This window comes from Prunus avium, chromosome 5 (assembly GCF_965620075.1).
Source record: "Prunus avium chromosome 5, drPruAviu1.hap1.1, whole genome shotgun sequence".
NCBI lineage: Eukaryota > Viridiplantae > Streptophyta > Magnoliopsida > Rosales > Rosaceae > Prunus > Prunus avium.
The window spans coordinates 15,733,006-15,759,819 of NC_142288.1; the positions used below are offsets into that span (position 1 = coordinate 15,733,006).

The 26,814-nt window shown below is 36.5% G+C and overlaps 3 protein-coding genes and 2 long non-coding RNA genes across 7 annotated transcripts; 1 reads left to right on the forward strand and 4 right to left on the reverse strand.

The window, feature by feature from the left end:
• Positions 1-623: 623 nt before the first annotated feature.
• LOC110772415 (uncharacterized) lies at positions 624-5,390 on the reverse strand. Of its 3 annotated transcripts, none has more exons than XR_002529101.2 (10): positions 4,711-5,389; positions 4,242-4,373; positions 4,052-4,118; positions 3,151-3,323; positions 2,880-3,071; positions 2,461-2,592; positions 2,275-2,341; positions 1,857-2,020; positions 1,266-1,767; positions 624-1,077 (listed from the first exon to the last, which is right to left on the reverse strand). XR_002529101.2 is itself a non-coding variant. In XM_021976846.2 (10 exons), exons 1-9 carry the CDS (start codon positions 4,903-4,905, stop codon positions 1,540-1,542), a joined length of 1,350 nt encoding a protein of 449 aa, XP_021832538.1. In that variant the 5' UTR covers positions 4,906-5,390; the 3' UTR covers positions 624-1,077; positions 1,538-1,539. The 3 variants fall into 3 exon arrangements, 2 of the variants coding, with proteins under 2 accessions (XP_021832538.1, XP_021832537.1); XM_021976846.2 differs by having other exon boundaries at positions 1,538-1,767; positions 4,711-5,390; XM_021976845.2 differs by having other exon boundaries at positions 624-1,767.
• Positions 5,391-7,247: 1,857 nt separating this feature from the next.
• Positions 7,248-10,690, reverse strand: LOC110772414 (uncharacterized). The gene is made up of 3 exons (XR_002529100.2): positions 8,192-10,690; positions 7,782-7,945; positions 7,248-7,698 (listed from the first exon to the last, which is right to left on the reverse strand). It is a non-coding gene; the product is annotated as an uncharacterized LOC110772414 (long non-coding RNA).
• Positions 10,691-15,365: 4,675 nt separating this feature from the next.
• Positions 15,366-16,273, reverse strand: LOC110772422 (uncharacterized). Its single transcript, XR_002529102.2, has 2 exons — positions 16,026-16,273; positions 15,366-15,582 (listed from the first exon to the last, which is right to left on the reverse strand). It is a non-coding gene; the product is annotated as an uncharacterized LOC110772422 (long non-coding RNA).
• A 1,337-nt stretch (positions 16,274-17,610) lies between these two features.
• Positions 17,611-20,566, forward strand: LOC110772419 (SNARE associated Golgi protein family). Its single transcript, XM_021976850.2, has 4 exons — positions 17,611-18,034; positions 18,930-19,200; positions 19,279-19,449; positions 19,936-20,566. The coding sequence occupies exons 1-4, from the start codon at positions 17,823-17,825 to the stop codon at positions 20,059-20,061; spliced, it is 780 nt and encodes a 259-aa protein (XP_021832542.1). The 5' UTR covers positions 17,611-17,822; the 3' UTR covers positions 20,062-20,566.
• A 1,073-nt stretch (positions 20,567-21,639) lies between these two features.
• On the reverse strand, positions 21,640-25,096 carry LOC110772418 (RNA-binding (RRM/RBD/RNP motifs) family protein). Its single transcript, XM_021976848.2, has 6 exons — positions 24,184-25,096; positions 24,013-24,071; positions 23,564-23,633; positions 23,325-23,450; positions 23,081-23,209; positions 21,640-22,264 (listed from the first exon to the last, which is right to left on the reverse strand). Exons 1-6 carry the CDS (start codon positions 24,985-24,987, stop codon positions 21,797-21,799), a joined length of 1,656 nt encoding a protein of 551 aa, XP_021832540.1. The 5' UTR covers positions 24,988-25,096; the 3' UTR covers positions 21,640-21,796.
• Between the last annotated feature and the right edge of the window lie 1,718 nt (positions 25,097-26,814).

Below are 26,814 nucleotides of genomic sequence, written 5' to 3' on the forward strand. Positions count from 1 at the left end.
AAAAAAAAATCATATTTCTTATTTAATTGAATTTTATGAAAACTTTACTATTATATTAATTTATTTAAAATATATATATATGGATCCCAAATGTGTCATGTCATCACTTAATAGATTTTCTAACAACTAATCTAACGGTTGAGCCGCATTGGAAAAAATTTACAAACACATGGTACTTTATTGTTAAATTGAAAATGCAGGAGTAAACATGCGGCTTAAGGGTAAGAGTTCAAGATACTAAGTTCAAATTAACCATTGTTTTAATTATTCTAGTGTTGTTGGTTTGGTTGCTTAGTTTTGATGCAGGTTTTCTTTTGGACGGATTTTTTTTGTCAAGTCTTTTGAATGGATCTTGCTACAGCTAGTTGGATGGAGGTTTTTGGGTTGATGACCTCGAGTTTTGCTGCAGCTATTTTTTTTTGTGTTTTTGTTTTTTTTGGTCATGGGTTGTAAGTGCAATATGAATTTCTTGCTTTATGTATATTTTTTGTCATGTGTTGTAAGAACTAATAAATTATACTTGGATTGATAGTAAGCACATGTATAATCTTGATGGTAAGTACATATTCTGTTCTAGTTCCTTGGAAACTGATATGTTGGATGATGATTGTGATTATTAGAAAGAAAAAAATATGTTGGATTTATAAGATTACAACAATAAATACTGTAAAACGAAATGGCTTTATGGCTGGCCTGCTTTAAAAACTGCTATTTAGCTTTTTGGAAAAAACTAACATTGGGGTCAAGCCCAAACCAACTAAACCTGCAAAATCGAGGATTTTTGAAACTTTTACACCACGAATCATTGTGGTGGTAACAATCCTAAATCGGCAGCATGCCTGTAAAAAAAATAAAAAGGGGGCTACACTTCAGATCACCGATCAGTTCATCACTCTTGGCTGTCTTCTCTGGAAGTCGAGCTGGTTTCGGGTGCCAAGTACCAATAATTTCTCTATTTGAATTTGAAAGATTATCGGGGAGGGGAAAGGACATAGGAAGATTATTTGTACGTAAGCACTGTGGAAAACACATTCACAATTTTGAGCTTAAAACAATTAGCAAACACGTGTTGGGCTCCTGCACACATTCAAGCCACATTAACAACTACAAACAAATAAATTAGTTCAATAAATTCAATCAAAACTAAAAAGCAAAAATGAAAAAATCATTAACCAAAATCCATTAACTAAAGGTGCCTAGTAACAATCCTAAATCGGCACCATGCCTCTAAAAAAACATAAAAAGAGGGCTACACTACAAATCACCTCAGTTCATCACTCTTGGTTGTCTTCTCTGGAAGTCGAGCTGGTTTCTCTACTGGAGACGACTTGTTTTGCTTTCTTGGAGCAGTTATTCTCAAATTCTCAAATTCCTACTTCCTACCAGCTTTCTTTTTAGATACAAGCAATATTATACTATCTCTCAAGCATGGAAAAGAAAAGGGGATTTGTCACTATCTCCTCTCACATGTTGACAACGAAATTTATAATCACAAAATAATTATTAAAAGTAAATTTATAATGACAACGAACTTTACCATCACCATAGGCTTTTGAGCTTCTTCCCAAAATCGAAAAATCCTGCCCGCTTGCAGTTGTCAGCATTAATTGTATTCCAAAAAAAGAAAAAGTTGCCCTGCTTTCTTTTTCTTTTTTGGGTAACTATGTCCTGCTGTCTTCTGTCTCGATCATTTTGGGAACTCACCCGGATATCCCCTCCCCCGTTTGAAGGAACATGGGGTACCTTGCTTAGCATATATTCATGAATCTGTGAAATTAATATTATCCTTTAGCAAGTTTTCATGATGAGATGTTAGTCGATGTTGGTTGCAAAGAAACCTTGTGTAAATATTGTACCTTATCAATTAACTTCTGTCGTTCAGCAGTCCCATATCTTGGGGCTGCTTCACGAGATTTGACGGCCAGGGCATGCCTTTCTTTCTTATCGTATTCTACTGAAACCAATGCACCATTTGGGTAGGTGGGCAATAACTCAATAAGTTTAAGTAAAGTACTTCGCACTGCCAACAACAACAGTAATTAGCAAGATGGTACATTAACAAGGAAACGCAGACAAGACAACTTATAATAGTGAGGCTAAAACCATATCCATTAGCAAAAGCATTTTGGTTTACTGAGAGTAGAAGAATAGCTTGTGTTTTGGTGGATTATGTGTGTCTTCTTCTTTAGCAGGTGGTTAGTGAGTGTTTTAAGAGGCGTATTCTAATATTATATACTAGCACATACATAATGCCTCAGAAAGAATGAAATGTACCAGTGAATGGCTCCCCAAAATTATGGTTCAAATTGATCTCGGTTTGGGTTTTGAAGCGACCATTTTCCTACAAGTAAAGTAAACACATCATGACTATCATAATTTAAAAAAGAAAAAGAATGAAAAAAGAATTTAACTCAAGTAGCAAAAGAGCCCATAAACTCAAAAGGCAAGTACATATATTACCGTCAACAACGTGAATATAGGATGCTGGTTTGGGTATTCCACCGGAAACTGGATCCGGCCATGATAAATTCCACCCTCGAAATCAGTTCCATTAGGGCCTTTGATTGCAAATTGCCAGTCATATGGGTTCCCCTGAAAACAAATATCAATGAGCTACCAAATCAAAAACTTCAGATATCGATAGATTGATAATTAGCATTTTGGCCAAACAACATGCCCAATTTCAATAGCCAAACAGCGAACAAATTTGAAAATACCAATTGAGGTCGAACCCAATACTCAAAATTCAAATAGAATTCAAAATCACCAATCCAAATTCTTAACTTATCCTTCAAAGTGAAATTAAACCAAAAGTCAAAGAACAATAATATTTATAAATTAAAAAAAAACGAAAGGGGTATTGGAAAAGTAAACGTAACCGTGAGCGCGAGGCACTTGAAATCGTCAGAGGGATTGGATTGCATCTCCTCCAACTCCTGTTGAATGATCGTCGTCACCACTGGAAATCCTGCCCACTTTCTACTGTCTCGATCAGTTTGGGAACTCACCCGGATATCCCCTCCCCTGTTTGAAGGAAGAGGGGATTCCTTGCTGAGCATATATTCATGAATCTGTGAAATTAATACCATCCTTTAGCAAGTTGTCATCATGAAATATTGGTTGCAAAGAAACTTTGTGTAAGTATTGTACCTCATCAATTAACTTCTGACGTTCAGTAGTGCCATATTTTGGAGCTGCTGCACGAGATTTGATGGCCAGGGCACGCCTTACTTCCTTATTGTGTTCTACTTCTAGTACTGAACCCAATGCACCATTTGGGTGGGTGTGCAATAAATCAATAAGTTCAAGTAAAGCACGTCGCACTGCCAACAGCAACAGTACATTAGCAAGATGTCACATTATAAAAAGACAACGTCATGCAGTCAAGAGATATTTAGTTATATACTCATTCTTAGTATTAGTGATATAGATAAACTCTACACCATTTAATTTGAGTGTTGCTAAACGAACCCTAATACATTCTATCACACAACACCCTAATACCAATCCTAAATCATGTTTCTCTTTTTACATTAATTTGTGCCTTCTTTTTAGATGTTGGGTTTGCATCAAAATCTTTAATTTCGTAAGCTGTTGTGGGAGTAGATTTGGTAGCTCCTTCCATTCAAAGCTTGATTCTTATAAATCCTTGATGGTAGTAGGGTGTACTCAGTTAATTTTAGGGTTTGTTTAGCAGCACTCTTTATTTTTTATAAAGAACAAAAAAAAAACCCAAAAAGTGACAGCTAGCCCTATTGAATTTAATTTTGATTATTAAATTACTTTGATACCCTATCAAGTGTTTTGAGTGTTTTTTAATGAGGTTTTAAACCCCATATTGGATATAATAGTGAATCTCCCAACATATAATAGTGAGGCTAAAACCATATCCATTAGCAAAAGCATTTTGGTTTACTAAGGGTAGAAGAAAAGCTTGTGTTTTGGTGGATTATGTGTGTCTTCTTCTTTAGCAGGCGAGTAAGTGTTTTAAGAGATGTATTCTAATATTATATACTAGCATACATAATGTCTCAGAAAGAATGAAACGTACCAGTGAATGGCTCCCCAAAATTATGGTTCAAATTGATCCCGGTGTGAGTTTTGAAGAGACCATTTTCCTACAAGTAAAGTAAACACATCACGACTGTCATAATTTAAAAAAGAAAAAGAAAGAAATAAGAATCTAACTTAAGTAGCAAAAGAGCCCATAAACCTCAAAAGGCAACAAGTACATATATTACCGTCAACAACGTGAATATAGGATGTTGGTTTGGGTATTCCACCGGAAACTGCATCTGGCCATGATAAATTCCACCCTCGAATTCAGTTCCATTAAGGCCTCTGATTGCAAATTGCCAGTCATATGGGTTATCCTGAAAACAAATATCAATGAGCTAACAGCTATACAGATATCGATAGATTCATAATTAGCATTTTGGCCGAACAAGCAGCCCAATTTCAATAGCCCAATGTATAGTTCTTCAAAAAATAGAAAAAGGCTTTTTTAATTTTTTGAAAATGACCATAAAATGATCTTAAAACAAAATCGAATGCTAAAAACAACAATTGAGGTCGAACCCAAAACACAAAATTCAAATGGAATTCAGAATCACCAATCCAAATTCTTAACTTATCCTTCAAAGTGAAATTAAACCAAAAAATATTTATAAATATAAAAAACGAAAGGGGTATTGGAAAAGTAAACGTAACCTCGAGCGCGAGGCACTTGAAATCGTTGGAGGGATTGGATTGCATCTCCTTCAACTCCGCTTTAATGAGCCTCGCCACTTTTGACTTCTTGATATCGATCGGCGGCGGCTTAAACCCCGGCGGCCGCTTAAACGTCAGCAGCGGCTTAAACCCCGGCCGCGGCTTAAACCCCGGCGACACCATACTCACAGCCATTTGATTTTGTTCGATCTGAGCCGATCGGACCCGATCCACAACCACTTCTTCCGGTAACAAAACTTTAAAACACGAAGCGGAGAGAGGAAAGAGAGGCGGCGGTGTTTATAGGTGAGAGAGAGAGAGAGAGAGAGAGAGAGAGAGAGAGTAAGCATTCGCTGATTTTTGTTGGTTCTTCCACGTTATGTGTTTTTGCAGCAGCTACTAAAACCCTAAAGTCTTACCTGCACAGCTGACTTTTGCATTACAAATGATTTTTTAATACAAGGGATAGTTTAATCTAATCTACTACAATGAGGTTTGAACTGGTGGCGGCCTCACCCCAAGCATCCTTAGCTATTACTATTAGGTATAGCCCTGTTTGTAGTTTCTGAAAAGGTCCTGGCATTCCTAAAAGCACAACAGCCAATCAAATACACAGAAATTAGGGCAACAAGAGTGATGAGCAATATTATGTCGGTTCTTCTCCATTCTTTCTTGAAGTTGAAGCAAAGTTTGGGTCTGGCATTGCTCCACTTTAGGCAATCCATGTCTGCTGCATTGTTTATGGGACTCATCCAATATGTTGGGGTCACAAACGTGTAGCCACATTGTGTAATGTGTGGGTGGCTTACAACATACTGACTGTAAATAAAATAATAATTAATTAATTAATAAAAATAAAAATAAAAATAAAATAAAGCACCACCACAAGGAAGCAAACGAAGAATATTTGACACCTGGTTTTGAAGAATCTTTGATGAAAGAGTAAACTGGGTTGTTTTGCTGAGTTGCTAATTTGCTGTTTACTTATTGAACGGAAAGAACATCTCTAAATATTTATTCATTTACAGTTCAAAATATATTAAACTTATGTCCTCTCTCTTCTCCCTATTTCCTTGTCTTCTCTCTCTTTATATGAATGTGAATACTTGGGATTTCAAAGCAAAAATAATAATAATTTACAATGAAGAAAAGAAGAAAAAAAAAATAAAGAAATGGAATTTCTACAATGCTGTTTTTTTTTTAAATCCTGAAAACGGATACAATTTTATGAGTATGAAATACAGAAATTAATAAGCTAACAAAGAAAGGGATTGCAACCAATATCCCTCACTCAGCAATTGCGGTACATCTGCTTAATAAAGATGTGGAAGACCTTCATCCTCTTGCTGCTATGTTGTGGGGATGCCAAGACTATATAGACAGAAACTGGGTTTGTTCTATTCATCATGTATATCGTAAGTGCAATATGGTGACAGATGGATTAACTGAATTAAGTTCATGTTTTGAGTTGGGCCTGTCAACCTTCCATGATCCTCCTGATAGTATTAGGTCTTTTCTTAATGAAGATTTACTTGGAGTCTATAGGCCTCGAGATTCATTTGATTCAGGTTCAATTGGGCCCAGTAAACCGGCCATGTATAATACCATGTTAAGATTTCAGAGGATGACTCGATGTCCACTACTAACATTGATATTATCCCCAACTTAACCACTTGCACGATTTGGTAGGTGTAGTGAGATTTATACAAAATCCAAAAACAGACAAGATAAGATTTCATTCTCATACGAATCATTGGATCAAGTTCTCTCATCTCAATTAATCCTTTCACAATCATCTTGTTTGGAATGGTTGGATTATAATTGTTTCGGCTTGTTTTAAAAGAAATCATATTTCTTATTTAATTGAATTTTATGAAAACTTTACTAATATATTAATTTATTTTAAAAATATATATGGATCCCAAATGTGTCATGTCATCACTTAACAGATTTAATTATTCTAGTGTTGTTGGTTTGGTTGCTTAGTTTTGATGCAGGTTTTCTTTTGATGGATGTTGCTACAGCTAGTTGGATGAAGGTTTTTTGGTTGATGACCTAGAGTTTTGCTGCAGCTATTGTTTTCTGTGTTTTTTTTTTTTGGGGGTCATGGGTTGTAAGTGTAACATGAATTTCTTGCTTTATGTATATTTTTTGTCATGTGTTGTAAGAACTAATAAATCATACTTGGATTGATAGTAAGCACATGTATAATCTCTATAGCAAGCACATATCTGTTCTATTTCCTTGGAAACTGTTGGATTTATAGTTGAATTTATAAGATTACAACAATAAATACTGTAAAACGAAATGGCTTTATGGCTGGCCTGTTTTAAAAACTGATATTTAGCTTTTTGGAAAAAATAAACCAATATTGGAGATTTGAAAAAGAACTGATATTGGGCTATAAAAAAACTAATATTGGGGTCAAGCCCAAACCAACTAAACCTGCAAAATCTAACTAATTGGGTTGGCCCAATTGAATTGAAATCGAATTGAAATATATAGATGATGTATGATGTTTCCAAACTCTAATCCTATAAATGATGATGTATGCTGTTTTCAATTGAATCGAAATCGAAATAAAAAATCTTAAAAAGGTTTTTTGAAACTTTTACACAACGAATCTTTGTGGTGGTAACAATCCTAATCGGCAACATGCCTGTATAAAAATAAATAAAAAAATTAAAAAAAAAAGAAAAAAAAAAAGAGGGCTACACTACAGATCACCTCAGTTCATCACTCTTGGTTGTCTTCTCTGGAAGTCGAGCTGGTTTATCTACTGGAGACGTCTTGTTTTGCTTTCTTGGAGCAGTTATTCTAAAAATCGTAAATTCCTACCTGCTTGGAGTTGTTAGCATTAATTGTATTCCCAACCAAGATATGGATGCTTCGCATTGTTTTGTCTAAATCATTTTGGTAACTCGCCTGGATATCCCTTCCCCTGTTTGAAGGAAGAGGGGGTGTCTTGCTGAGCATATAATCATGAATCTGTGAAATTAAAATATTATTATCCTTTAGCAAGTTTTCATTATGAGATGTTAGTCGATGTTGGTTGCAAAGAAACCTTGTACCTCATTAATTAACTTCTGACGTTCAGAAGTGCCAAATATTTGGGGTGCTTTACGAGATTTGATGGCCAGGGCACGCCTTTTTTTCTTATTGTATCCTACTGAACCCAATGCACCATCTGGGTAGATGCGCAACAACTGAATAAGTCCAAGTAAAGCTCTGTGCACTGCCAACAACAACATCACATTAGCAAGATGGCACATTATTTAAAAAACAAGGACAACTTATAATAGTGAAGCTTAAAACCATATCCATTAGCAAAAGCATTTTGGTTTACTGAGAGTAGAAGAATAGCTTGTGTTTTGGAGGATTATGTGTGTCTTCTTGTTTAGCAGGTGAATGAGTGTTTTAAAAGATGTATTCTAACATTATATACTAGCATACATAATGTCTCAGAAAGAATGAAATGTACCTCCTATGAATGGCACATAGAAAATGTCGCTGAAATTGATCTCGGAAAGAATGAAGGACCGTCGACCTCCGCATGTTCTTCAGGTTGTTCTGCCCTCCAACCCCTGTTGATTGCGCATTATACTCGGATACAATTCCACTAGATTTTGTTCGATCTGCGCCGATCCGACCCGATCCACAATCACTTCTTCCTGTAACAAAACTTTAAAACACGAAGCGAAGAGAGGAAAGAGAGGCGGCGGTGTTTATAGGTCTGAGAGAGAGAGAGAGAGAAATCATTCGTTGATTTTTGTTGGTTCTTACAGGTTATATCTTTTTGCAGCAGCTACTAAAACCCTAAAGTCTTGCCTGCACAGCTGACTTTTGCATTACAAATGATTTTTTAATACAAGGGATAGTTTTGCTAAAACATAGAGAATATTGAGAGTAGAGAGTGGAAAGTGTAGAGAGAATGAGAGTTGTAGAATATTTTCTGATTTTTCACTTATGTTTCATTACTTAAAATCAACACATATATATACAAGTTCCTAAGACATTAGTCAAGCCCCCCAAGTTAGGCAACCAACCAAGTTAGGCAACCAAACTAATTAGGCAACCAAACTAGTCAAGCCCCCCAAATATTGTAGGTGCCAAACATTAATTGACTACATAATTAACACATTAATTTACTACATAATTAACACATTAATTGACTAAACATTGTAGGCTACCAACCATTGTAGGTGCCAAACTAATCCTCATTAATTGACTATTGCTAACACTCCCCCTCAAGTTGGTGCATAGATATCATCAATGACCAACTTGCCAAAAGAGAGACTGTCGTTATTAATATTTCCGCATCAAGCTTCTTCTTAATAGAATGTCGATCTACTTCAACATGCCCCCTCACGTGGGACCACTACATGGTGGGCCACACGTGGAGCAAAGGCCACATCGAAGTTAATCATTTCGGTCTGTCGGTGGCAACACCAAATCCAAGTGCAGCCGGTTGGTCGGTAGATCACATAAACCATGCGAACAAGGCAAAGGCAAAACAAAGAACACAGAAACCCTGTGAACACGGCAAAGGTAAGGTAAAGGACACAGAAACCCTGTGGACACGGCAAGGACACAGAAACCCTGTGAACACGGCAAAGGACACAGAAACCCTGTGAACACGGCAAGGACACAGAAACCCTGTGAACACGGCAAGGACACAGAAACCAAACCCTAAAATAGGGAAAGGCACGTCAAGGTAAAACCAAACCCTAAAAAGAAAGGGTAAGGCAAGGTAAGGCAAATAAAGGCCAAGCAAAGGCAAGGTGGCAAGGCATGGCAAAGAAAGCCCAGATAAGGCAACAAAACCCTAAAGATAAGGTAAGGCATGACAAAGGTAAGGGCAAGGAAAACCAAACCCAAGCAAAGGCAAAGGCAACCAAACCCTAAAAAATAGGGTAAGGCAAGGTAAAGAAAGTCAAGAGCAAAGGCAAGGTCAACGGGCGTGACACAGCGGAAACACACCAGCAAAGGCAAGAACACGGTAGAAGCAACAACAACACTGTCCTCAACAAGAGACAACAACACTGACAGCAGCAAGAGCAACACTGGTACCAGCAAGAGCAATATAAGGCACTGGCACCAGCAAGACAAGGCAGGGCAGACAACTGTGGCAGTAGCAACAGCAGAGGCAACTTCTCTTCACTCCCCATCTCCCCCTGAAGAGAAGGGGTCAATGGAGCCATATGATCAGTGGTACTGGCACCAGTGAGAGAAATCTAAGACACTGGCACCAGCAAAGGATATAGTAGGCAGCAACAACAATACTAGCAGCGTCACAAATACTTCCATTATTGCAGACACAACTTCTCTTCACTCCTCATCTCCCCCTGAAGAGAAGGGGTTGTCAGAACCATAAGAGCAGTGGCACTTGAGAAACAGAAGCTGACTGAAGCTCAGATGTAGAAGAATCAGTCATGGCAGATAGGTAACTGAATTGCAGGCAGCGGAATAGATGAGCAGCAGTGTCACTCCCCCTCAAATCCGACGACGTATGAGAGTCGAGATTTGGAGAAAGCAACACCGGTAATGACAATAAAGTTGCAGCACCCAAATAAAGTTGCATCTATCTCCCCCTCAAATCTGACACTGGTAGAGGGTCGAGATTTGGAAGAAGAGAAAATGAAATAATAGTAAAGAGACTCAAACATGGCAGTCTCGTGGCAGAAACAAATGCAAGGAAAGGTGGAATGGAGATGGGCATCCGACAACTGGAGAAAAGGAAGAAAAGATGGAAAAGAGTCTGCAACCCAAAAAGAAAGAAGGATTAAAAATGAATGAAGGTGGATGACGTGTATGCACACATAGAGAGAAAGGGATGAATATTGTATAGATAGGGTAGGTGATGTGGACAAGTGTAAGAGGTGTTGAAACGGAAGAGGCATATGGTGCAAAACAAGTCCAATAAAATAAAGGGAAAAGGAAGCCAAGTTATTGGCGTGAAAGAGAAGAGGTAGCAAAGAAAAGATTTTCATATATATATATAGGTAGACAGAAAACTTTGATACCCACCAAAACATTAAGCACAAATGTAGTGTGCATGAGAACGAAGAGATGAGGAGAAAACACCCGTGGGTAACACCGAGAAAAGTGAAAGGCAACAAGGGAGAAGAAATATACCAGACAAAAAATGGGATGGAAATACAGTGGAAGAAATAATTTAAGGAAATAAAAGGGAATAAAATAAGAAGTATGAGATTGGTGGTGAGAAAAGAAACCATAAAAAAGAGAATAGTAGTATTAAGAAAATGGAATGTAACAAGCAAGACACCTATCACGTGGGCACAAGAGGAAATGATGAAGAAAGGCAATATGTGATAAGAAACAAACAAACAAAAAAGGAACCCACCAAAAAAAAGAGAGACAAAGAAAGGGTGCTAAAAAACAAGAAGGAGAAAGAGAGCTCAAGATAGCAGCAAAGAAGATAGAGACCAGCAGAAAAGTCAAAGAAAAAACATAAGGAAGCTCGTTAGAGCTTGAGAGATGATGCAAACACCAGAGTGGCTGTGCAAAGGGAACAACGGCAATAGTGTAACTCGGCATGACAGAGACAAGGCCGAGTAGGAAAAGGCTCAGCGAGCGGTGACGAGGCTCGCGGAGGAAAGGAAATGGCTCAGTGAGCGATGACGAGGCTCACGGAGGAAAGAGATCATAGTGATCAAGGAACGTACTGCCCATAGGAAACAAATTAGGCCATCGTGGCCAAGGGACTTATTGCCCATACAGATAAAAGAGAGGAAATTTAATGGAAACAAGAGAATTTACAGCAACATGAAAAAACGCCAACGACTCTCAATTTGATAGAGGATCTTAAGGATTAGCCATTAGGCTCTGATACCATGCTAAAACATAGAGAATATTGAGAGTAGAGAGTGGAAAGTGTAGAGAGAATGAGAGTTGTAGAATATTTTCTGATTTTTCACTTATGTTTCATTACTTAAAATCAACACATATATATACAAGTTCCTAAGACATTAGTCAAGCCCCCCAAGTTAGGCAACCAACCAAGTTAGGCAACCAAACTAATTAGGCAACCAAACTAGTCAAGCCCCCCAAATATTGTAGGTGCCAAACATTAATTGACTACATAATTAACACATTAATTTACTACATAATTAACACATTAATTGACTAAACATTGTAGGCTACCGACCATTGTAGGTGCCAAACTAATCCTCATTAATTGACTATTGCTAACAAGTTTAATCTAATCTACTAGAATGAGGTTTGAACTTGTGGCGGCCTCACCCCAAGCATCCTTAGCTATTACTATTAGGTATAGCCCTGTTTGTAAATTGTAGTTTCTGAAAAGGTCCTGGCATTCCTAAAAGCATAACAGCCAATCAAATACACAGAAATTAGGGCAACAAGAGTGATAAGCAATATTATGTCGGTTCTTCTCCATTCTTTCTGGAAGTTGAAGCGAAGTTGGGTCTGGCATTGCTCCACTTTAGGCAATCCATGTCTGCTGCATTGTTTATGGGACTTATCCAAGGAATAAAACATAAAGAGTAAACTGGGTTGTTTTGCTGAGTTGCTAATTTGCTGTTTAATTATTGAACGGAAAGAACATCTCTAAATATTTATTCATTTACAGTTCAAAATATATTAAACTTATGTCCTCTCTTTCTCCCTATTTCCTTGTCTTCTCTCTCTTTATATGAATGAATACTTGGGATTTCAAAGCAAAAATAATAATAATTTACAATGAAGAAAAGAAGAAAAAAATAAAATAAAATAAAGAAATGGAATTTCTACAATGCTGTTTTTTTAAATCCTGAAAACGGATACAATTTTATGAGTATGAAATACAGAAATTAATAAGCTAACAAAGAAAGGGATTGCAACCCATATCCCTCACTCAGCGATTGCGGTACATCTGCTTAATAAAGATGTGGAAGACCTTCATCCTCTTGCTGCTATGTTGTGAGGATGCCAAGACTAAATAGACAGAAACTGGGAGTAGAAGAATAGCTTGTGTTTTGGTGGATTATGCGTGTCTTGTTCTTTAGCAGGTCAGTCAGTGTTTTAAGAGATGTATTCTAACATTATATACTAGCATACATAATGTCTCAGAAAGAATGAAATGTACCTCCCAATCCCACCAAAAACGTCCAGTCGAAACTGATCTCGGTTTGGGTTTTGAAGCGACCATTTTGCTGCAAGTAAAGTATACACATCATGACTATGATAATTTTAAAAAGAAAAAAGAAACTAACCCAAGTAGCAAAAGAGCCCACATAAACCTCAAAAAGCAACAACATATAATATTACCGTCAACAACGTGAGTATAGGACATATGTATGGGTATTTCTCCGAAAATTTGATCCGGCCATGATAATCCCACGCTCGAAGTCAGTTCCATTAGGGCCTCTGATTGCAAATTGCCAGTCATATGGGTTCGACTGAAAACAAATATTCCAATGACATCAAGGACAAAACTAGCCGCTAACCAGCATGACTCTCCTAGAGAGACTAAGAATACCCATCAAACTTAACTAAGTTTCTGGAATCATGCGAGAAAAAAAACATAGAAAACTCAGAGTTTCTGGACTGTATTAAACAAACTAAACCAAAATTAAAAAGCTAAAACAATGCCAGCAAAAGGAAAACCAACCGCCGCTAACCCTCCTTTGGGACATGACATAAAGAGCGCCATCTCTTTACTCCAGAGTCTCAACGCACCAATGAGTAGTGAATCTACCATGATGAAACCACAACACCTCAAAGACCAACCTCACAAGATGAGACACAACCAAAGTCATCCCATACCTAAGACAATAGATCTTCCAAAGGAAAAGTAGAAAGACATAGGTCCACCAAAAACTGGAGAACACCGAAGATCCGACGGGATCTGGGGGAAAACCCCCTCGAATTTGAAGCTTTCACTCTCTTTTTATGTCTCTTTTAGCGGCTGGAGTTTTTTTTTTTTTTTTAAAACGTTTGGCATCATTTTTAAAAAAAAAAAATTTAAGGACCCTTGTGGGCACAACTCCACATTGTATTTCAATGGTCTAAACCATTTATTTTTTTTGTAACTATTCCTTCAAAGATCATATCATCTAAAAATCACTTGAATTTAAAATCATTTAACGAATCAAGTTAGTGGTTGTCATTTTACTATTCCTTGAAGCACCGTATTAATCAATTTTGTTCATCACAACTACATGTCTTAATGGTTTTAAATTTGTGTAATTTTTTGTAAGGATGATCTATGAATAAAGAGTACAAAAGTAGATGGTTCGGATCATTGAAGTAAGATTTGTAGTGGACCCCGCAACGTAGAGCTTCAATTGAGGGATCCTTCAAATAAACATATATTTGAGAGACACCCTTGTAAAGCCCAATCCATCCCATCCACCTTGTATTCAATAATCAAAACCATCCATTTTTTGGATATTCACTCAAAGATCGTTGTTGTTAGAAAACACTCGAATCATACAACATTTAACCACTCAATTAAATGATTGGCATTTTAATGTTATCTTGAAACACCATGTTCGTCTATTTTGCAGTGTATTTGGACTCCTAACAGCTACACTCTCACCCAATCAAGGTCTAAAATATCGATCGGTAGTCCAAAAATACGAAAATTTCAATGGAAATATCGGGAAATTATCGATATTGATAAAAATTGAATAAAAACCACATAAATGATAAGAAAAACTTAGAAAATTTTATTGAAACTTTGAAGGATGTTTATTTAGCCAATTATCTATTACTTTATCGCAAAAAATAGAAGATGGTCGAGATTGGCTATCTCCCATCCCATCCCATCCTAGCATGTGATGTATTTTGGTATTATCAATAAGTTCACGTTTATGCCAAACAAATGAATTAATGGTCATATAGAACGAGAGAATTTCATTTGTTTGACCTTAAAACGAGAGAATTTCAAAACATCAAGACAAGGAACAAAAAGGATTTGAGTAGTGTGAGGATCTCTTTCAAGTAGGACTAGGATTCTTGATTAATAAATTTACGTTTTCTCTACTTCTAAGAAAGGGTTTTTCATTAATAGGCCAATTTTAACATGTCATATTATAAAACTTATTTGGAGGGAAAACCCCAATACTAACTATTTTTCTAATTAGTTCTTACTGTGTTAAAAAAATTCTGAAACCAATTAAAAAATGACAAGTTGCTAGTTTTGGGATTTTCCCTCCAAATAAATTCTATATGGATAATTGTATAATATATCATGTTGAAATAAACTTATTGCTAAAAACCTAATTGGAGGGGACCTCAGATTTCTGTAAATCAAATAAGATAACAATTCTTGCATCAACTTAATTTCACTACTAAAAAACTGGGCTAAAAGCACGAATTTTATTTGTGTTCTTTGTTTCAAACAGCACGGATAATCGTGCCCTATGAAAATAGCAACGGTGCAGCCACTTTATAGTGGTCGGTCTCCTGTATAGGGGTTTCTATTGATTATAGAGCACAAATATACTGATTCGTGGCAAATATTTAGAGCACGAAATAAAGCATTTGTGCTTATAGAGTAGATGGCCCCACCAAAACTCCACCTCTTGATAGTAGCTCTTTGAGAATACGAAAATAATACTTTTTTATTCAATATGAACACAAATTTCTCTAAACGTGGCTAAAAGGCAAACTTTTAAAAATAAAAAATAAAAAAATGAAAATAAACTCAGATACCAAAAACAAATAAATTTTGTTACAATAATTATTTTGTACAACTCTGAGTATCTCCGTATTTTATTGATTTGCAGTACAGCCCACTTAATTTGCAACAAAGTCCCTCCTGAGTACTGACAATATCATCGTCCAATCTCCAGATCTGCTTTCTTCCTCCAAGTTCTCTAACATCTTCATCTTCCCATTTCAAAACTGCATACAATCAGATTTAGTGAACAAAAACAAAGATGCTAAAAAATTACCAGAAATCAAATCAAAGAAAATTTAATTGATATTAATGGGCATAACAAAATTCTCAAAAAATATAGAACTCAAGATTCATTCATAAACTCACCCATAAACAACAAATTTCATGTCCAAAATCAAAGAAAGAAATTAAATAAGATAAACCTAGATTCTCATATCAGCACCCAAAAAGAGATAAACAAAAAACTAGAAAGAAAATTTACTTGAGAGAAATCACCGGATATGGAGCGGATCTACCTATATCCAATAATCCGATCCGAAATATTTATTTTCATAAATTTTCAAATTAACAAAACTAACACAGAATATATTAAAAAACAATCCATAAAAGAATATGATAATTGCATCCAAAATATTCAATTACACTTCAACATGAACGAAAATCTTACAGCTCCACCAAAATACTTTCATCTTAGTCTTGCATTTCTTGTGTATTTCAGTGAGAGAGAGAGAGAGAGAGAGAGAGAGAGAGGTCTGCTTTACCCCGAAAAATAGATGAGTTCTGAGAGAAGGTGAGAAGAAGAAGATGATGAGTAATGGAGAAGAGAGAGTAGATCGAGAAAAATGGGCGACGACTGCATTTGAGAGTAAGGGAGCAGTGTGTTAATAATAGGTTAAGAATGTGAGGTAAGAGTGGGAAATAAAAAAAAAAAAAAAAATAGAATAAGGAAAGGAGGGAGCCGTGTGTTGTTGTCCAACTTATTTTTTTTTAAATACTTTTTTTGCAACACTTGAGACACAATTTAAAAAGAGAGTAAGGAGGGAAACAAAATTATAAAAAATAAAAAAAGACAGGAAGATAGAGAGAGAGAGAGAGAGACAGAGAGAGAGGCGCCTCTTAGAGAAATCATTACTTTTTACTTTGTTTACAGTATTGACACAATTTAAAGCATTCGTGCTCTATAGCCATTTAAAAGAACACAAATTCTTTTTACCAAAAAAAAAAAAGAACACAAATTCAATATCCGTGCTCTATCTATAGAGTATAGACTATCTTACTTTTTTTTTATAAAAAAAATGAAAAGACTATCATACTTTGATTATGAACAAAAAAATAAAGACTATCATACTTTGAAATGTGTGCGGTACAATGCCACAAAATTCAATATTCGTGCCCAATATTGAGTCATAATAGTGTAAGTAACAAGAGACATGCTTTTTTATTGGTATAAGGCACAAATAATGTTTTATGGTTAGAATTTTTTATTAGTACAATATATAAGAAAAATGCACAAAAGTATATTTTTCATGGTTAAAAAAGCTTCAACTATTCAAAAAGTGTAGTGACAAACTCTATGCTATGATATTTGGCCACAAAATTTGTGCTTAAACCGCTTTAGGCACAATTATTTGCTTTTTCTATTGTCATTGGACACAAAACTATTATGTCTTCTTTACATATCACACAAATACTAGTATTTGTGTAAAATGTAATTCAAAAAGACATGAACTTTGTTTTTGTGATCTTTGGGTCGTGCCTTTAGCCCACTTTTCTAGTAGTGTTTGATTAGGATTTGGTTTGTCAAGTTGACTATACCATCAACATCCCTCCCATGTAAATTATTTTATTTCAGACACCAATTTTTTTTATAAATATATCACAAAAGACATAGTTCAAAACAAGTTGAAAATTTTGAAAGTAATTACAAAGTTTATTTTAAGATAATGTAATTTTTTTTCTCTTTGATTAACAAGATTCGTCTATGCCAAAAGAAAGAAAAAATAATAAAATAATAAAAACCAATAAAAAAAATTTATAAAGCCAAAAGAAGAACAAGGGGAGCATGTGAGACTGGGATCGGAGGTTTGGCCTTATTCGGTTGCTAATAAAGTAAAACGCGGAGGACGACATATAATACGACATGCATTACAAAATCAAAATAAGTAAAAAGATAATTATCGTATTTTTATTTTTCCCAATATTCATATTTTATTTTTTCAGAAGAATTTAGTTGGTTTAGAAACTAGCGAATATGCTTTGTTCTGTCTCTCTCTTCCTCTTTCTGCTAAGAAAAGAAACCAAAAAAATAGAGGAGAGAGAAGTTAGATTGTGAAACATAAGGAGAGAAGAAGAGAAAAGGGGTTCCTTTGGTTTTTCCATCTCTTTCTGTTTCTCTCTAACTTTTCCCTAGAAAATTGCAGAAAGAAAGAAAATTTTAAGAAAAAGAAGGAAAATTTAGAGAGAGATGGAGAAGAGAGAAGACAATGGAGATGTGAAGGTTGTTGGGGGAGTGGGATCTAACAGTAAGTTCCCATTGAGCTTCTGGGAGGTGGCTGTGGCTTCCACGGTCCTTTTGGGCTTCGTGGTTGGCCTTCTGGTCGTTTACCTAACCATGCCCGCATCGGATTATAGCTTTCTCAAGCTCCCTCGTAGCCTCCAAGAGCTTCAAATCCTCAGGTACTTTATATATGATAAATTGCCCATGAAAGATTCAATTTTCAATGTTCTGGAGCTTAGAGAAAAGGAACAAAATTGATGGGAAATTTGTGGTTTTCTCACGCAATTCCAATCTAGGCTTTTTTTTTTCCCTCTGTTTTATTGGTATAAGCAATTTCTGCATCAGAGCTCTGTTAGTTGTATAGTAAATTATGGATTTTTAGCTTTGAGAGCTATTTTTCTCTTTCCAAAGCTAAACCAAAAAGCGTGATCTTTTTGTGAGGATCTATCTTCTACCTAAATAATTGAAGCATTCTATTTTGACAAATCACTTTTCAAGAGTTGAAAATAATAAATAGATTGTTGTTTCCTAATAAGATAATAGGTCTTTATTTTAGTACAACTGGTATTGGTCTGAGCAAGTTTAAATTCGGACCTTTGATTCTTCTTCTGTGAAACTTTATGTAACATCATGTAGCTGTAATATTAGTTATGAGTTATGGCACAAATGCCTAATATGAATTAGTGCATTAGTGTGACCTAAGATGCTGTAGTAGGAGGGTTGGGAGTGATTTGTGTAGACTCAATAAGGGAAAATAATGCTAATGTCCTTTATTTATTGTTATAACCATTTAAAGCCATTTCACTTGGTAGAGAGGTGGAACGAAATTCTTGTGGTATTTTAATTTAGGTTTGATAATTTTATTGCTTGAGTATTTTGAAAGACATAGCTGTAACATCATTAGCACTATGAACTTGGTTTGTTATAGCTAATCTACTCCCCTAGTTTGACGAATGATGTATTGTGTTTTGTCCCTGCTGTATGTTCTTCATTTACAGAGAGATTGTAGAATATTAGTTTCATAGTATTTGTCAGTTTTATTTATTTATTGTTTCATTGTCTTCTTCTGGGTAGAGTTCACCTTGAGGACTACACAAGTGACTACACTGCTCAAGTTCTGTTGGGGTACTGCATGGTTTATATATTTATGCAGACTTTCATGATCCCTGGTACTGTATTCATGTCCTTGCTTGCTGGTTCCCTTTTTGGGGTTTTCAAAGGCGTAGCTTTGGTGGTGTTCAATGCCACTGCTGGTGCATCTTCTTGTTACTTTTTGTCAAAGTTGATAGGGAGGCCCATTGTCTTCTCTCTTTGGCCTGACAAGCTGCAGTTTTTCCAAAACCAGGTAAATTTAAATGTCTCCATATCTTTCATTGATACTTAACATAAAAAATAGGAATCAGTCATTAATTTTTTCTTCCAGGTGGCTAAAAGAAGAGATGGACTTTTAAACTACATGTTGTTTCTACGATTGACTCCAACCTTGCCAAACACGTTTATTAATCTTGCTTCACCAATAGTGGATGTACCCTATCATATTTTCTTCCTGGCAACCATAATTGGTCTGATACCAGCTGCTTATGTCACTGTCAGGGTATGTATCTTTTCCTTCTATGAAAATTTTTGGGTTAAATTTTGAAGTTCAATTGTGGTCTCCGAACATCAGAAGGCATTATCACAACTCTACTCAAATGACCCAAAATAAAAATCACTATGCAAAAACAGATATGAATCATGATTATTATTTTTTGCATAGAGAAAGATCATTATACCTTCATCTCGGTCATCTCAATCTGCATTGTTTACTCATGCATAAAAAGATAAAATCGTCTTTAGCAAAGTTAGTTTTCTAATTTTGGAAGAGAAGTATCAATTTTGGAGAATGGTTTTTATTTTGGTTCATTTCACGAAGTGGTTGGAGCTCAGACCACCTGCCACCAGCATGTTAAGGTGGTGATAGTTCGGCCTAATCTGTAAAGGACAATTATATTGGTGATTTATCTGAGTACTCTGGCGTTCATAATGTACCCAAGTGTTACTGGTTATGCCTATGTATCTCTGACTTTGTTTTTGCCCTCAGGCTGGATTAGCTCTTGGAGAGTTGCGATCCCTTGGGGATCTCTATGATTTCAACTCAATAGCCACCTTGTTCTTCATTGGAGTTGTCTCAGTTACTCCCACGTTAGTGAGCAAGAGCAAATCATAGCATCTCACTTGCTGAACTTTGCTTGGTGTACATGAGGCCCTTGTTCTGCTTGCGCTTGCAGTCATTTGGATAACACCTCTGTACAGTTAGCATCTGTCCGCATTTGAAGATAACTGCCTTTGTCGGATCTCCATTGGATAAGATTATATGCTGAAGGCGTGTGCTTGGATGAAACTAATTGACTGTCATGGTTTACTGCATTGGTCGGTGGGGTTGGGTGTAAATGTGTAATGTAAATTCATTTTCAGTGTCAAGAATGTCTCCAATTTCTTAGGGTATGTATATCATTGGCAGGAAAAATGTAAAGGCAGTCTAGTCAAGTTCTGAGCTTATCTCAGTTCTAGTGTTGAATTGGAAGTCCCAACTTAACAGTAGTATTGTGTTTCATCAAATTGACCACTAAAACGTCAGTATGAAATTTCTTTAAGACAATCAGTCCACAAGGTTTGTAATTTCTCAATTTCGCCTTACATGCTTAGCTAATACACAAGGTATTTGTTCTTAATGATTCCTTCTTGCTTAATTTGCCTCAACCATTTAGTTCCAAGTTTGAAGTTGGCAAGTAACTATGGCATCTGGAATTGCTTGGCGCGGAAGCTAAGAATTGCAGAACCAAAAAACATTGTTTCTCCACAATTCAAGAATCGCAATTTTGCAATGCAAGTTTCTTATGGACCAAAATATTTACACCGAGGCATCTTGGGGTTAGGTTAATAAGCCAAAGCAATGTGCTTGTCCTTTTGCCCTTTTGCCCTCAACTCAAGTTTGATCATCTTCATACATTAGAGTAGTTTAGAATATCGTTTAGAATATCATTTGTAATTAAAAAACTAAACAACAAAAATGTTCATGTAGGTGGGTGATCAAAAGAAGCAATTGTAACCAAGGTGGTTGATGTGAGTGGTTCGGCACTCTCATTCCTTAAGAGAGGTCAGGGGTTCGATCCCTGCTCTCGTACGGAGTCACCATTTTGGCCAACACTTTACCCCTTACGGGCCGACCCGGTGTGAGTGAGGATTAGTCTGGGTTGTGGTTAAGGCTTAAAGGTGCCACCCATAGTTGGGGCCTATCCAGGACCACCTCATGGTTCAGACAAAAAAAAAGAAGCAATTGTGAGTGAAAGAGGCAGAGAGTTGAGAGCTAGTCTGATCCTATAATCTCATTATTGTTATTTTTGCACCTTTCTCATCTTCATAAAGAAAGCAATGTCAAGATCCAAGGACGTGTCAGTGCACCAAAGATTGGTAATACAAGAACAAAACGTATAATGAACGTGGTTTTCATTTTCACTTTGGCTCATGTTAGTTTCCATTTTGATAATTTGATCTTGTAAGTTTGGTTAGTTAGCAATCAAGTCTTGAAATTGTCAAGGAAAACAGACGGATTGATCACATCAATTTGAACTCACTACTTACCACAATTGAAATTATGAATCAAACTACGAGGACCCAAAAAGTAATTCTGCACTTTAATTTTGGTTGTGGGTTTAATCCAATGGCCAGATATAACAATGGGCAGCAAAAACCGCATTTTTAGAATCCAAACAGAAAATAGATAATCGAGATATTGGGAACCATCTGAAGGAAATTAACTTATAAAAATTATTTGATGAAAAGAAACAATATAATGACTTGTACATGAAATTGGACAGGGTACACATTTCATAATTTCTCTTAACACAGAACTGGAGGTGCCTTTATCAGGTCAATTGCCAATGGACATCAATTGTGTGCTCCTACCTATATTTCTTGAATTTCTTCTTCTGCTGGGAGCTCTCAGGAGTTCGGCTATCCATCTTACGCTTTATACCTGTTTGTTTTGCAGCTGGGCCACCTTTGAATGATGCTTTAGCTTTTCTGGCAGCAACAGATGGTCGTTTGTCTTTACGTTCTTTCGGCTTCACTCCACTCTGAGATCTTGATTCGAACGTATCTTGTCTACTGCTTTTTGAATGAAATTTCTTTTGGACACCGGGCTTACCTGCACGCAGGCCCTGGTAGGACTTAGTAGCCTTTGAACCCACCTTGTTAAAATCCAGAGTCCTTGAACCCACTGCTAGCTTTTTGGCTGGGGAATTAGCTTTCGATCCAGATGAAGGATTCTTTCTCTTGGACGGGGTAGAATCTGGTTTTGCATGAGAGAGCCTGAGCTCCCGATCCCCAAGCTTCAAGTTTCGCTTCTTAACAACCAAATTTGCAGCTTCCTGGGTGCCCAAATTCACAGACAACTCATAAGATATTCTGTATTCAATAATACAGATTGACAAATAGGTGGGCTCTCAAGAAAGTAGAACATATTAAAATTTAGTTACAGAGTTTACATGATGATGGCACTCTATCTCAAACAATAATTTATTTAGTCTAGTCAACTATGCATGTATGTAAAACAAATTTGATACCAAAGAAGAGTTTTAAAAAGAAACATTCATGATACAAGAATGTTCAGAAAAAAAATATAAATCACACAGTTCCAGAAATTACCCGGTAACAAGTTCATATTTCTGTCCTCAGTCCAACTTTAACATAAAGAGAAAGCAAAATACAGATTGAGGCAGCAGACACTTAGCGGCCAATATGCCATAACTAAAGAAGGGTGGTGATTTTGGCACTCAAACGTCACCATTAAATTATCTGGTGCACTCCTCATGTGTGAGTGGTAGAGGAGAGTAGGAGGTGAGATTTGGAGTGCCAAATCATTCCCCTTACAAAATTGATAATGATGAATATTTTGTTTTGTTAACCACATTATATACTCAGTGGCCCAAATGCATAATTTTAGGGTTGAAAGACTTCCTTAAAAAACAAAAAAAACAAAAAGGTTGAAAGACAACGAATTCACATATGTTCTCTGGGATCCTATCAACATCCCCATAAGGACTGTCACTAGAAAGGTACAGAACCATCCCAAGAAGGAAACAAACAGAAGTATTAAACAATCACATATCTGAATTCGAAAGGCATAACATGGTTATGAATAAATAATTGAGCATAATTGATAAATGTTGGTGAAAATTGCACACCCTTGTTCTGAACAAAACATAAGCAATGCCCTTTCCGATACCATAGTTAGGATCCCTGATTATGCGAATAGCTTCAACTTTGGATTCCATATTGTTAATACCACAAAACAACTGATAAACTTCTTCATCCTGAAAAAGAAATGAAAATGATATGCACATATTACAACTAAGGTAGGCAACAATAATTGAAAATTTGGAAACATTCCAAATACTAATAAATAAAAACCCTAGAAGAGATAATCACCTTCACATCAAATGGAAGGTTACCCACAAAAACAGTTCTTGTGTGATCATATACAGCAGCACTCTCCCCCTTCAGCTTCTTACGAGGTGGGCATGCCCTGTCAACACGGATATGATGTCCTTCAACCTACATCAACGTGCATAACAAGTTAAGGCACAAAACAAACAACCTCATCTTGATTGTAAGTGACATCTTATGAAGAATGAAAATAATCACCCAACTTTATCAGAATATCATACCACAGCCATGTTATGGGACAAAGAAGCCTGTGCAGATTCCTCTGTTCTGAAAACAATGTAGCCATTAACACTGCAACACAAAATGTGTTAGCTCAAAGTCACTTGTAAATAACTTAAATATGAAACTTTCTTCTCAATCCTAACATGTATCAAAACTCTATATCCTTATGCATATTCTGAAAATTTGATGCAAACAACTTAAAGTACACTAAATATACATCCCTAACAACCTAAACGTATTGGTTATTGAGGAAGCCAATTTTCCAGTGTAACTTGATGTTTGAGCTATATGATAGATTATAATAGAAACCTAAAACCGGTACATCCCACCCAAAATCAGACGGTAACTGAAACGAGAATCTATGTGCTCTAAAAACGTTTATATATATATATATACCAACAATTATTTCCTAAAACAGTAAAACAATCAAGTGATATGAGATCATTACCTGTCAGCTTTATCATGGATTTGATTCGTAAGTATTGCTCCCTTTCTAGGTTTTTTGGTCTGAACAAAAGCCATCAAATGTAGAAATCAAAAATCATAACAATAAAGTTATATTGTGACTCGGCAAAAAACAAGTCTTAGAACTCAAAACATTTAAAGCTAAAACACTCACATCCAAGATTGGCACAGAACGAATCCTTACAGACTCCACCTCTCCAAATTTACTGAACTCCTTGATCAAAACCTTCTTCTTGACTTTCAAGGGCAAATTCCCTACAAAAACAGTCCTCAAAAGCTTACTCTCATCGTCGAAACCTTCATTCGAAACCAGCATATCAGCTGGATTATCCACCATCTTCCTCTTCTCCCCAACAACTTTTGCACCCACATCCTTGTCTCCAACATCCTCGCTCTCCTTCACACCATACTTCTTTGCCTCATATTCCTTCTCAAGCTCATCTCTTTTCCTCTTCTTCCCATCCATCTTCTTCACCACACTCATTCCATCACCGCCTTTTGTTTCAACACCCATATTTGGGCGTTCCCCCAAGTTGGAGGCTTCACCGTTGCCCTTCTTTGATACCCCATTTAACTCATAACCCAAATTAGGATTTTCCAAATTGGGTGTTTCTTGCAGTTTCTTTTTCTTGACTTTCTTGCCCTCCAAAGGAGTCTCTGAAGCTTCTTCATTAACCAAACCAGAAGCTTTCTTCTCTTTCCTTCTCTTCCTTTTTTTCACCTCACCGTCATCACCACTGTTCTCAGAATCACCATGGTTAACGTTTTCCTCAGCTTCAACTGAAGGAGCAACAAACCCTAACCCGGGTTCCTGGTTCGTCCTCCTGAACGGGTTGCTGTCAGAGAATATGGAAGGGACGGCGTCGTCGCTGGTGGCGTCGCCGAATAGGGTCTTGAAAATGTCTGGCTGAGCTGAAACGGCGTCGCTTTCTGGCTCCTTGGGTTTCTTCCTACCCATTATTTGGTCTGAATGAATTCGGGAAGTCAAAGACAGCAAGTTTTTTAAGCGTTGAGAGAGAGAGAGAGAGAGAGAGAGAGGGGTTTGAAACCCTAGTTCTATATTTTCCAGGAATCCGGAGGGGACTTGGAAGTTTGAAAGTGGTTGCAAAAGAGTGGGCCGGGTTGAGTTGGTTGGCCCAAGGCCTGAAAATAAAATCAACAGTTGATGGCTTGATGCCTGTTTGGCATTGCTTATTTGGGGCACAAGTGATTATTTTAAAAATTTTGAAAGCCCACCATGTTTGGTAAGAAATAAAAAAAAAAAAGTTTATTATGAATAATTGATGTGAGGGAAAGCAATTAGGGAAAGCTGAGAGTCGCTAAAGTTTAATGAAAATTTCAAAATTCCAAAAATAACCCCATATGTTTCACACTCGCGTCTCTTTCTCCTTATTCTTCTACCTCCCATCGTTCATCTTCATGCCTTCTCTTCCATGTTCCTCAATCCAAAGCTACTCTTCTCATTCTTTTCCTTCAATTTTTCTTGTTGGATCATTGAAGCACTCTCTAGAAGCCACAAGAATCAGGTAAGAGACATATTAGGTTAATTTTTCTTCTCAATGTGTTTCTTGTTGGATCGTTGAAGCACTTTCTAGAAGCCACAAGAATCAGGTAAGAGACATATTAGGTTAATTTTTCTTGTCAATTTCATTCTTCTCAATTAGGGTTAGAGAAACTTCTCATTGATTTGGGTTTATCGTACAACTCAAACTAATCCTAAACCATGAAATTAATTTTAGTAGCTTCAATTCTGTTTTGCTTTCTAAATTGTTAATGAGTTCAAGCTTTTTGATTTAGTTCACGAAGTGGCTATTATTGATATACAAAACTATCACATTGTAGAACCAAAACAATAACAAACGAACAAGAAGGAAATAGCAGGACATAGAGAGATGTTATATGTTATTATTGTATTTCTGCTTAGCTTATACAGGGGATTGGATTGGCTTTAGTTTGGTTTGTATTCCGATGAGTTGTGGCTAGTTTGGTTTGCTTTGTAATTCGCTTGTATACCTATTATTTTCTTTTGTATTGTACTTGTTTTTTTTATTTTTTGGGTCATGCTATTTTTTCAAGAAGGAGATTTCATTTATAAACCATAAAAGACATACAAAGACCAACATGAATACAATGGCCTTATTAAAACCTTCATAGGAAAACCACATGGGACAAAAACCCATGGTAGGAAAGAGTGTCACATATGCCATGGACTAACAGGAGAGTTCGACCCAGGCCACAAACGACCACTACAAAAAAAATAAAAAAAATAAAACCATAACTAGACCCACAAGAGAGAACCGCAACGCAACCCAACTGTCAAAAAAAGCCTGATATGAGAAAATTCATAGCCTTTTGACTAGCACTCCAAGGGTCAGGGACACAAGAGAGCACATGGAGGAACAGCAAAGAAATGATAGCAAAGAGGACCCCAAAGCAGCACACCAACTCAACTCAGAGCGTGACAAAGAAAACCTCATATGGCCAAACATGGTTCTTCAAACAGCACAAAGATGAGAAAAACTACAAAGGGTCAACATAACAAAAGGAGAAACAAAATGACAAGTAAAATAAGAGACCGAACGACGAGACCCCTCAGAGGGCACACCACCACATCCCAACAACTACTACAAGCGTCGCTGCAGTCACCGCCGTCGAAACAGAGACAAAACATTAGCCAACATGTATTCCAACTCTCCCAAAGAAAGACCCAATCTAGCTTCACTACTATCGCCGCTTCTGAGATAGAGACAACACCAGCCACCTAGAGCACTGCAAAAACAACCAA

Bases quoted from the DNA above. Each gene is read 5' to 3' on its own strand.
- LOC110772415 (XM_021976846.2), bottom strand. From the start codon at position 4,905: ATGGCTGTGAGTATGGTGTCGCCGGGGTTTAAGCCGCGGCCGGGGTTT. The intron at 4,374-4,710 runs GTTACGTTTACT...ATTTGTTTTCAG, and splicing joins TCAAGTGCCTCGCGCTCGAG to GATAACCCATATGACTGGCA. The intron at 3,072-3,150 runs GTACAATACTTA...TTAATTTCACAG, and splicing joins GTCAGAAGTTAATTGATGAG to ATTCATGAATATATGCTCAG.
- LOC110772419 (XM_021976850.2), top strand. From the start codon at position 17,823: ATGGAGAAGAGAGAAGACAATGGAGATGTGAAGGTTGTTGGGGGAGTG. The intron at 18,035-18,929 runs GTACTTTATATA...TCTTCTGGGTAG, and splicing joins CAAGAGCTTCAAATCCTCAG to AGTTCACCTTGAGGACTACA. The intron at 19,450-19,935 runs GTATGTATCTTT...TTTTGCCCTCAG, and splicing joins CTGCTTATGTCACTGTCAGG to GCTGGATTAGCTCTTGGAGA.
- LOC110772418 (XM_021976848.2), bottom strand. From the start codon at position 24,987: ATGGGTAGGAAGAAACCCAAGGAGCCAGAAAGCGACGCCGTTTCAGCT. The intron at 23,634-24,012 runs GTAATGATCTCA...TTTGTGTTGCAG, and splicing joins ATCCATGATAAAGCTGACAG to TGTTAATGGCTACATTGTTT. The intron at 23,210-23,324 runs GTGATTATCTCT...TTTCTTTTTCAG, and splicing joins ACCTTCCATTTGATGTGAAG to GATGAAGAAGTTTATCAGTT.